Here is a 12,403-nt window from a genome sequence, read left to right as displayed (position 1 = left end):
CAACGTCGCCGTACCTGAATCCAAAGTATCGCCATGTAACAGACGTTTTTTTCGCCACCAACTCAGCCTGTTCATGGTCGAGCCCATGCTCTTCTTCAGCTTCTGTGTTGGTCACTGCTGCACGCCAGCTGCATGCACCAGGATAGCTTGTGGGCGTGATGTCAACAAACTCCACACACTACAGGAGAGGCAGTCACGTTCACAGGCACACACGTTAACATTTAATTAGCCTGCATTAAATCGCAAATCGCAGCCTTTTATGCGGTTACGTAATCGCACAGCCTGACATCGCGATTGCGATTGCGATTGCGATTGCGATTAGATTAATCGTGCAGCACTAGTTTGTTCTCTACATCACTTGGAGACTCATACAGTACATAGTTAAATAACGGTACCATGAAGCAGATGTAAGACTCAACAGCCTCCTTGGCTACTCCTGATGTTGTTCCACTGCCCAATATATCGTTTGTGTCTACTCTTTACCTTGTTTCACCTATAATTTACTGTTGATGACTGTTACCAAGGCAAACCATTTATAGTGATTTGTACAATGTGTAAGCAGCATGGCTGTGAAGGTGAAGCATCGCACCAATTTCTGTAAAGTTGACATATTGGAGAGAAGATTCATTGTTGGACCTTGGCAGTATATGGAGATAAATGAAGTATCTAACCATACATGGTAACATTTTTATGCAAGATTAGACCCATTTGATCTATCTAAGGCAGGTTATGGCTGCCACTGAGATTAATCTGATGTTTTTATTGTACCTGCATAAACCTGACTTCACCTCATGTCAGTCAGAGCTGAGTATCAGGTGGAAATGTGAAACTAATCCTGAAAAAGTGGCTTTTTATCTCAGAGCGCTGGCAGTGGCGTATATAGGGGCAACATATGACGGTTTCTTTCTAACAGAAACAACAATACACATCAGATGAAGGGCAATAAATACATTTAAAAGTACATTCTCCCATCGGCTTTCTCTGCGCATAGTGACATATTCTAGATACAACCTTCTAGTAATATAATATGATCCAGTTGGTAGCTCCCCACTAGGATAGGAGGTGCTGTGCCTCGATGTGTATGTATGTACGTGTGTGTGTGTGTGTGTGTGTGTGTGTGTGTGTGTGTGTGTTAATAAGAGACCCTGAGACAATGACAGACACCAAGCCCTAATTAGGTTGTCATGCTGAGAGAGCGAGGGGAAGACAGAAAGAAAGAGAGAGGGAGAGAGAGCTTATTAAGGAGGATAGGTGTCAAGCTCTGGCAGGAAAAGGAGGTGGGAGGAGAGCAGAGCAGGGGGAGGAGGAGAGGATGAGGGGGGAGCGTGATGAGGAGAGGTGAGGAGAATCGGGTGCAGATAAAAACAGGAGGAGTGGGAGAGAGGCAAAAGGAGGAGGATGGAACAGGAGGAGGAAGCAAGAGAAGAAAAACAGGAGATGGAGGAAAAAGACGGAGGCTGCTTGTGCGATGAAGGGACGGTGAAGACAGTGAAGGTGGTGAAGGTATGCAGAGGAGGGAGACAAACAGGATCAAGTAGAGAGGGGAGATGGGGATTTATGACACAAAGGGGGAGGAAAGCTGTTCCTCTGGTGCAGCCAAATCTAAAGCTTCTACAGTTTCAAAGGCAGATATTGGAAAATCGCAAATATCTTGATCACCTTTGATTAAAGAATAATTCTGTTGAACTACAATTTAGGTCTTACTGTCAAGGTTTCGGCCATCATTCCTATTGGATATGATCACATAGAGTAATTATTTTAGCCAGATTATCTAAACTACTTAACTGGGACATTAAAACTTAACTTCGAAAACATACCAAAAAAGGTTGTCAGGCCGACGTACTCACTCTTCCCTGGATTTTCCACCACATCTCATGGCCTTGTCATAAAATATTTTATAAATGTTGTCTTGTCTTTTTGTTCCAGATACACCCCACTGCTATAATGTGATTGAAGTTACATATTTAGGTCAAACAATGATAGCTAAGCTACCCAAGTGACAAAACTATATCCACCAATGAAGGTTGGTAGATGTTTTTGATGGCTCCAGGAAATCTGAATTATCATTTCTCAATAGACAACATCCTCCATAACTGAAGGCAAAAGGAACACTAGTCCTGCCCACTGAGATTGTAACTGAGTCAATTTCATTAACAATTAAAGGAAAACAGCGGAATTTTTCACCCCCAGTCTCTCACAATTGTCTCCCTTCTGATTATGGGTCATGCTAACTTTCAACACCCCCCCTTCGTTGCGCCGATTCTTGAAACATGAACTTTGGCAAAAAGTATATCGGCAAACACCAGGAGCAGTGGAAAGTGGTGGTGTTGAGCTAGCCAGTGGGATACACATATGTACTAATGCATGCACGGCCGACCCTGCTAACTTTGAATTTACCACCTAGAGACTTTGGAAACTGAACTTGGGTACAACATACATCAGTAAAAACCCCCGAAAGCCTTCAAAATAAACTTCAATGTAACAAATATCATTTAAAATGCATGTCTTTGAGTATAAGTTACAAAAAATACATAAATTAAAGTTAAAGGTTTAGTTTGTATATAGCAGTGAGGTTTCAGACTGCAACCAACTTAAGTTTCTCATGTGTGCCAAGCAACTACATTGGCTGATGTTTAAACGGGAATGGCCCTGTCTAAAGCCAGTGTTTGGTTTGTCCATTCTGGGCTACATCAGAAAAAACAATGTGAACTCTGTGGAAGAGGACTTATAAAAGATATAAAAAGGCTATAAATATAATATAAAAAAGGTATTAAAGGGTATTCTAAGTTAACAAAAACACAAAGGTTCTTAGTCTCAGGTGATTATAAACACAGTTATGAATATTATATTATTTTTCTGACAGCATGTCCTCCTAAATCATTCACACTGGACCTTTAAGGTTATTCATTACACTAAAACAATAAATATCATGATACAGGGTGACTCAAAAATAAGCAGGGATATGAACTCACCCCTCTGGAAATTGAATGACTATAAGCAAAATATTTACTTTTCACATATTTACAACAGGGCATATTTTAATTCAGTTCATTATGCACACACACACACACACACACACACCATCGCTTGCAGGTAAACAACACTTTAAGCCTTGTTCTGGGCTACAAAGCCAACTGGTACAGGAGTTGATACCCCACCACCACCACCACCCCCACTGTAGTATCAAACAACTTTACACACACACACACACACACACNCAAACAGGCCAATTTTGCTGTAGTGCCAACAGCCATATTGTAAATATTCAATTTACTGAACTGGCAGCGTTCCACATAACTAGCAGGGAAAATATGCAGGTACACACAAACCTGCATTACCTGGACACAGGAGAAATGTTCTGATGTTCTGAACAGACCACAGCAAATGTAATGAAGCAATAACAAAACAAGATAGTAGATAAGTTCCTAATGTGCTACCAACTAAGCTGCATAATAACCATTTCCCACACAGTGTTGCCTTTAGGTAACATATCCAGTTTTTGCCTTTTAAACTCACGCAATACATCCTCGATTATGATTCAATACAAAAAGGCAGGGCCCTAAGGAAACTAACAGCAGTGTTTTAATTTGTCACACGACTCCCCAGAGGCCATGTTGAATCCAATTTTGCCGACCTTTCTCCCATGGTTTAGTTGCTCCATCATCTCTCTCTCCACAAAAATGGTCTGAAAAGTCTTTTTCTGCCATTTATAATCTTGAATTAAAAAAAAAAATCACAATAACAGATGAGTGAGGTTTATCTTTTAATTGATTATGCACTTCATCTGATGATCAGTCATGGAAAATTGTTAAAATACAAGTGTTGTCTTGAAGTGACAGCATCCCTTCATGCGTGAACGCAACATTTTCTTATGGCTCTTGTATGGAAAATAAGGTAGAATTAGCACTCCCTGTTGATGTTAGTGAGGATGAATTAGAATTTAGTCGTGAGGAAGGCAACAAACTGCTGGTAACCCAGCAGCAACACAACAAATAGGGTGGCATTACGCAGGAAAGACATACAACAGGAAAGTGAAATGTGACTTTCTTTTTTTAAGGAGGATGCAATGTTTTGGTTTAATAAATTGTTAATTGTTGATGTAAAGTTTACTGAAATATGATCTTTAACACTTTTATTGCTGTAGGTTTTTCCACAATGGTGCAATGTTGTCTGAGGGTAATGTTCAGACAAACAAATGTATGAAATAAGTTCATTTTTAATGTTTTTTTTTTTTTTTTTTTAATTACAAACAGCATGAATTAGGGAGGTTACTGGATATTTTCGAGGAGTACTGTTGAACATTTTATTCAAATTCTAAACAATGACTGTCTTTTTTCACTCCTTGCCGTGATGGTACTGTGTTGCTTAAAGTAATGCAGCCTAAAGTGCCCACCCCCCTACATTGCAAATATTCATGGTGACTATTTAAGAATGTTAAACTAATAGTTTTTTAAATACCATTCACCTGTGGTTTAAAATATTGATTACTGAGAGCAAGGGGCATTTTTCTTCTCAAAATGGATACTAAGCAGTTTCAACTAAATCCCCAGTTTCTTATTCAAACACCAAAAACAGTGCTGCTATTTGCCAACTCAATGTAAATGGGCCGCCTGGGTACAGACTGAGCACTTGGAGTCAGAAATCTATTCCAAGGTTGTTCCCATGTGATGAAATCAACAATACCGAGGCAACTCCAAGAGCACTGCCGCATGTCAGAGTCGGGCCAAAAATATTTTGTTTGCATGCTGGTAAAATCCTTGCTGTGTTTATTTAGTCTTATGAAGCAAATGTGCTGTGGCTGGAAGTGAAACTTCAAAATAAAGTCTGTGTTTTTGTTCAGTGTACTTTGACCTAGCTCCCATGTGGGGAGAAGAGCAGCATTTATGTGATGTTCACAAAGTCTTATCAACAATGCATCCCAGCTGAACCAGAAATAATCCAAATTTGTGCTTCCTTGAAGAATCAGGGTTGTGCCCTGAACCCATTTTAAAAGATTTTACTTCAGGATTGACTCATGATAGTTATTGGTCAGTATGTATGTGAAGTTGTGTGCAAAGTTTACCTTAGTACACAGGTGTAGAACCCATTGTCTTCCAGTTCAGCAGATCGAAACCAGATGGAGTCGTCTTCTTTACTCAGTCTGTGACCTGAGAAGATGATGGGCTCCTAAAGGACACAATACAAAGACAATGTTAAAGCAATATACTGGTGTTTTTAAAGGATACTTTCTGGTTTTCAACCAGATTTGCATGATAACAATGTGGGTAGTATGTGTAAAGGAACTATGGTGAACTGTCATCCATCTTACCAGAGCCCAGATCTCCCTGCTCATCTCTCAGCTAAAATCCACAAGATGACGCAAAATGCATCATCTTGTGGATTTGAGCTGGATTTCGGGCTGTTGCTCAAACTACAGATTGTGTTTCCTCATTTTTGTAAGCCTGCTGCAACCATGGACACAAAGAGTAAAGAAGTGGATTACCCTCTCTCTTTTTCAGACACACACCAAACTGAGATCAAATGGTAAAACCAGGCAGTGCTGATCAAATATAAACCAAGATTCTCTGACTGCACTGCCTTTCTCACCTAAAATGTCTTCAGTGCACTGTTTGGCTGTAATATGAGAGTTTCTGAACAGGAAGTGAGCAGAATACTGTTCCCTGTGTTTTTAAAACAGGTTGAAACAGCTGAGATCAAACAGTAAAACTAGGCAGTGTTGATAAAACATGGACCAAGACTCTGTTACTATGTTGTCTATTTCTCACCTTAATTGTTTTTTAGAAACATATTTTAGCTTACTCTTTAACTGTAATACAAGATTATTTGATACCAGCCAGCCACCATATTGTTTTTGGACAAGCCGGCCAACACCAACTTGTATTATGCCACCCATCAGCTGGAGTATTTATTGGTCTGGTGTGGCGCAGTGCATTTTGGTAGTTGTAGGTTTTCTACCTCTTGAACAAAGGCAAATGCTACAGCCCTTTTTCTCTGTTTTCTCTGGTCATGTAGCACCAATTTCAAAACTGTTTGGGCCTTTCCACTACATAGACACTTTCTACTACATAGACAGCCCACTTACATGAAGAGACCATTTTTCAGCAATGAAATCCTTCTTAGAGTTAAAGTCCCTCTGCCTGCCTTTTCAAATTCCTTTTGTGGAAGTGTTTGCTGGGCCTGCATAAGCACATATCTGAAGACATTTTCAAAAGCAGTCAACCATTTGAAAAGTGAGTTTCTCACCTTTTTAAACATTATTCTATATTCAGTCTTTTCTCACATGATATTTCAATATAGTTTAGGAAAAAACTATTGCCCCATGTGCCCAAAGTCTAAATATAGTATGATGAGAAAATGTCTGTATCTCTGAAACTACAGGTAAAAGAATTAAGTATTTGGCATCTATGAACTCATTTTTTCAAATATCCTAACTTTGATTATTAATTGAAGTGTGATATTTATTCATGTGATCTAAAAATGTAAAAGTTGTACTGTAAGAAACTTGCCCAAAATATATCCATACCAGATGTAAAGACTTTAGACCATCGAGACCAAATGTGCCATTTTTCTTATCATACTAAATACAGTCTTTGGGAACAAGTGGGTCAACATAGGTATTATAATTATGATGATACAGAGCAGAAGGATATAACATTAAATGTAAAGGCACCGAGATGTATTGTGTAAAAGTGCTATCCACAGGATTATGTTTCAGTGTATATATTAGAGATGTATATATTACACATATCATCACGTCTAAATCTAATCCAGCTAAATCCTGTTTTACCACCCAGATATAATCCACACTGCTGGGAAAGGGGGGCAACATTCTATTATAGCACCACAGTATGATTTATCAGTCTCTCTAGTTTCTGTGTATTGGCTATTACTCAAACACAAGCAAGGCCAAAGAAAGTAAAGACAGTTTCTTGGAGTGAATCCCAATTTCACACTCAGTATTATTAACAATATGTGTAATATACCAATCTTTGCTGTACACTGTTTTTGCAGATATCATGCTAATATGCAAAACCTAAACATACTCAATGGTTTATATTGACATGACATTATGATCTGCTTAGAATTAGTATGTAATATTGATTTGGGACATGACCCTGGTCCAGAAAATGGAGGCAGTGGACTTGATGTTCCCTGATCAGGGAATTTTGATTGAAGCGGTACAGCATATCCTTCTTACTGGTTGTGATAGTTGGCCCTTACAGATTCAATAAAACAAGACTGGGAAAAAATCCAGCTATTCTTCAAATGAAAAAGCAGACTTCCATTTCCATTTCATTTCCATTTTATTTTGTATGAGCTAAAATCATGATACAATTCAAATGCATCCTCACAGCCTGAATCTTCTCTCTCAAATTTGGGTAAAACATTTTCCATTTTGCATTCTGCTTCTTGCCCTGCTTCCAAAAACAGTGATCAGTAATAATGCTGCAATACAGCCTCTGGCCACTAGTGGCAGCATCGACCACACTGCTGCTGAGCAGCCCTGAGTTAACACTTTATGTTGACCTTAATGGAAGAGACTTTTCTCAGTCACAATAAATGATGTTTTTTGTTATATCCTCCTATTTTTTAGGGTAGTAGTCTATTGTCAACTGAGTTCATTCTTTCAGTAAGAACATTTTATAAATCCCTGGGTGACCATTGGCAATGGATGATAATGACAGTATTTGATCAGGATTATTCAGTTTCTGTTGTTTTACTTTTAAGTGATTTAATTTTGATATACATTTCAAACCTAATTATTTAATTGAAAAAATGGCTAAAATAAGCACCCCATAAGACACATTTAATTTTTATTTGCATGATTATTTTCATTTTGTCTCTGTTAGTGTTTGACTTCCATACCAACTTGTTCACACTTCTGATCTGTCCAATACCAAAATGCATATCTGTATCAATGCACAGAGTGGCATTATCATTAGACACTCAGAGCAACTGATGTAGTATGAAGAGCGAGAAAGTCCCTGTCTATGGATGGGTCCAACAGACTCAGGTGCTTGTCCTGTGTGAAACCAAGTCAACAATGAGTCATTTTGACTGGGTATTGTGGTTAAGTGTGTGTAACAGGACATATGTGATGTATTAGATGTCAAACACATGACATATGTCATGTTACATTACTAACTAAGGTACTTATTTTAACCAGGAATGTCCTTTATGATCTAAAAGATCTGTATCTTGGCTGATCCAGGCATTTTTTTAACTGATTGGGATCGGCTTAACTGAGCTGTTTAGAGCCTGATTACATCCTTTGTTTTACGTCAGCTGTCACAAAGGTGTCATTCACAGCAACGCAGAGTGCAGCCTCCCTCAACTCTCCTCCACTCTGGCTTAGCGCCGCCTGCTGCAGAACACCACACACCATAAACAAAAAGGCACTATGAGATTATTAAGTAACGTTACTTACTGAAGTTATAGGCACTTTTGTCATTTCTGCGTGTGTGTGAGTCTCTTGGTTTTGCTTTTAACTATGATGCAAGGGGTTTCACCACTCCAACTTTAAAGCACTTGGAGTCTGCGCTATGCAGCTGTATTATCTAGAAAAAAAGATATCGGATTGGAACTCAGTATCAGCAGAAACTCAATATTAAATGACTTGGATTGGGGCAAAAAACTTGATTGGAACATCCCTAATGTTAACCCAAACCATGACTTTTTTTTTCTGAACTTATCCAAGTACTTTGTTACTGAAAGCAAACCTACGTTGGAAGTTTAGATTGAAAAGAGACTGTATGCATACAATGCATGGAAACTGTACCTTTATTATAAACACACACTATGCATGTTACAAGGTGAAACTGACTCACCATCCTTGACTGTCCAAACTAGGGCTGCCACTAATGATTATTTTCATTGTCGACTAATCTGTCGATTATTTCTTCGATTAGTCGACTAATCATTTCATCGAAAAATGTGTTAAAATGTTGAAAAATGTCGGTCTGTCTCGCCCAAACCCCAAAATTACGTCATCTAATGTCTTGTTTCATACTCAAGCCAAAGGGTTTTAGTTCACGGGACACAGGAGAGTGTGTAAAGCTGCCAATATCTGAATGTACGAGGCTGCAGTAAGAGTATTTTGGGGAACTTTTATAGTGCTTCTCTATGAAAAATGACTCAAACCGATTAGTCAACTACTAATATAGTCACCGATTATTTTAATAGTCGATTAGTCATCGATTAGTCGACTAATCGTGGCAGCCCTAGTCCAAACCTGACGCTAAAGAGGTACCTAGAGTGTCATAGTGTGACGTGTAGGGCCACTAACCAAGCGTTTGATGAGTTTGGATTGAGAACATGTGGTCCACAACCACCTACCTCATCAGCTATTGCTCCAAATAATCTTACCTCTGCATCTCCTTTGTTCTTGTACCAGATGAGGCGCAGCTTGGCGTTGGTGGCCATGGTGTAGTTGGTTCGGATGTAGCTGTAGAACAAGGCACATTTCACCCGAACAGGCTCACCAGCCAGAACATGGTACTCCTTCAGATCCACCGACCAGTCTATACATCCGTCCACTGTGAGGAGAGAAAAAGAGACAGAAACACACTGAGAATGTGCTGGTAGATATACAGTATATACAGTTAACAGGCCATTATACAGCAGGCAGACTCCAAATGCAGCTCTGCATTAAACAGCAGGGGGGAGAAACACTGATGGAAACACAGAACAGAGTTAGAAACTCAAATAGGTTAGGAAGCAAAATATGAACAATCATCAAAAACTGAGGATGAGAGACACAGAAAGAGAGAGAGTGTGAGTGACAGGAAGATTGCTTTATCTTGTTTCTGGTGATATTGTTCTTTACCTTCAAGGCAATAAAACATAGAATATAAATTTCAGAAAGTGTGTGTATGTGTGTGTTGTCTTTTTTGTGTGAAGGAGGGGGCAACAGCGCAAAAGATTGTAGGGAAACATAAGAAAAATGTTATACTTCATACATGTCAAAGGCAGAGGAAATGATATTAATAAAGGTAAAAGTTGGAATTGTAATTACAAATCTGAAGGAAAGAATAAAAAGACAAATTAGGCATTTTTCATCATGCTCCCTGATATATTGCATGAAACTGAAAAACTAAGAAATAAAAAAAGAGAGACGTGACAGCAGAGATTCAGAGAAATAAAAGAAGATGAGGAGGTCGAGACCAGATGAAGACAGAGAAAAGAAGAGAGGAAGTGCTGCGATGTCAGGGTGAGAGCAGGTCAACCGGAACGAACAGAAAACAAGTTGTAGATGGGAGACAAGTAGGAGCTGGTGAGACGTAGAGGTCAGCACGGAAAATGACAAGGAGCTTTCCCAAATGGACTTCCCTCCTCCTCCCCCTCCCCCTCCTGCCCTTCCTCTCCCTCTCTGCTCCTTCTCTTTTCTCCCTGTCCTTTGGTCCTCTGACTTCTTTTTTTCCCTTTCATGGTTTGAGGCTCAGATAGATGTGCTCCGTTTTAACTGAAGCCTTCAGACACTTGCCAAAAGGCCTTCCCACTGAATTACAGCCTCTGCCCTGCAGCAATAAAGCCTCTGGATCTGTCATCCGCCCAAAAGTACCTCCTCAGTCTCACTTCCTTGTTTGTTTTTTCACTTAGTCGTTTATTATGCAATACTGGCAGTAACCAGTGTTTGCATCAAGGCTGCAAATACGAATATCATTTGGATATTATGTTATTATAATGCACTCTGAATAAAATCGCATCATTTTTTTTTCTCCAACACCAGATTGGAACAATCTGACTGCTCAAAGACATCACACACTGCTAACTCACACTGGTGTCAGGATCTCACATGTACATGGAGGATAAACATCCACAAATCCATTTAGAAATCATACAGTATCAAAACGTGCCCCATATAACCACAAAATTAGTGTAATAATCACCAGATTCAGATTTTTTCTTCAGGAACAAAACTAATCCAGGCGATTGTCTCTACAATGTGAGGAACTACTAGAGGCCAAAGCAGCGGGACTTCTCATTATACAAGTGTGTCTTCTGTAGTTTGTGTGTCTGCTCCAGTCCACACCCGCAACCTGTTTTGAGTTTTATCTCATTCTGTCCCATGTTTTAAGGTGAATAACAGTGGCGGATATTGTTACTTATTTTATTACCTTTCACAGAATGGCCATGCAGATGAGGGACTTCTGCCAGTTAAGCCAATTTAGTCCCCTGCTAAATTAAATGGGGATAACATAATTCAATCATGCAGCTCTTCTCCACTTTCCAAATGTTGGAATGACCAAATTCTAATTCTAATGACAGTAGTCATTTCACAGGGGTTGTGACACTCAAAATCCACCGCTTAACAGCCACAACAGTGATGTCATAGGCCAGTGAGCCTGCACACTCTCATGCTCACCCTGAATGACAGGCACACAGAGTGAGCCAGTAAAGAGACCTGATCATGAGTAGCACTCATAATTTAGTTGTATTGCAATGAATTACGGGACCTGCAGTTTATTTTTTGACGTCCCACTCCCACCCACAGCAGAGTTAAAAGCACCTGCCCCTGTAAGATTTATGTTTGGTCCCATGGAACCCATAGGATCTAAATCCCAAAGCGGTCCTCTACTGTGATGTCTACCTCTTTTTAAACATAATACACACATGTGATGAAAGTTTCATAGGGATAGTGCAGGATCAACCATAATACGGTGCCCTTGGAGCAGTTTGAGGGTTCGGTGCCTTGCTTAAGGGCACTCTGCACTACCAAGGAGGTCAACTGGCATCTCTCCAGCTTCATACTTGGTCTGCACATGGACTTGAACAGGTGACCCTCTGGTTCCCAAGCTAAGTCCCCACTGACCGAGCTACTGTTGCCACCAGCGGTGCAGGATAAAATATGGTGAGCTGAGCTACAATAGGTCATTTTTTGTCAATAGCGTTATTTAGGTCAAGTTTACATTCAGTTGTGCCTCCCCTCTTTATAACCTGCAGTTGTGTAAGTTAAGAAAAACCAAGCTATTTGGCCAAAAGCAATGCTGTTAAAGCTTCCATTGTATTACTGGTGTTTCTTCTACACCTAGACTATAAACACTCATGCAACTTTTCTTTGGACTTCATTAAGATTCTTTTTCTTTCTTTCTTTTGCTTTCCGACAATTTCTAATTAAGTCCAGTGTAACCTTACAGACGGTTTTAAATTCCATCCATTCACCCAGTAAGGACTCACTGAGTCCTTGTGATGGTTGAAGTCATAACTTTTTAATGGTTTTATCTTTTAAGATAATTATTTTTTTGTTATGTTATTTAACTTCTCTCCCACCATGACTGTTATAATTCAAACAATATAATTAGTTAATTAACCCTTTACAGGCCGGTTTCTGTCATGTACCACTCATTTTTATACAAAAAACAGCCCAAAAATGAAATATTCTCTAGTTTTTTAGGGATTTTTT

The 12,403-nt window shown here is 39.4% G+C and overlaps 1 protein-coding gene across 1 annotated transcript in view; it reads right to left on the bottom strand.

Moving 5' to 3' along the window:
- LOC126388997 (X-linked interleukin-1 receptor accessory protein-like 2) overlaps positions 1–12,403 on the bottom strand; it is a 542,632-nt gene that overhangs the window by 192,568 nt on the left and 337,661 nt on the right. Inside the window, exons 3-4 of the mRNA XM_050042414.1 lie at positions 9,367–9,536; positions 5,063–5,166 (exon numbers count right to left, since the gene is read on the bottom strand). Coding sequence (XP_049898371.1) covers positions 5,063–5,166; positions 9,367–9,536 — 274 coding nt within the window. The remainder of the gene's footprint in view (positions 1–5,062; positions 5,167–9,366; positions 9,537–12,403) is intronic.

Source organism: Epinephelus moara, chromosome 4, assembly GCF_006386435.1.
Source record: "Epinephelus moara isolate mb chromosome 4, YSFRI_EMoa_1.0, whole genome shotgun sequence".
NCBI classification, from domain to species: domain Eukaryota; kingdom Metazoa; phylum Chordata; class Actinopteri; order Perciformes; family Serranidae; genus Epinephelus; species Epinephelus moara.
The sequence above is the reverse complement of the archived record's forward strand: the minus strand, read 5'-3'. Positions and strand labels throughout refer to the sequence as shown.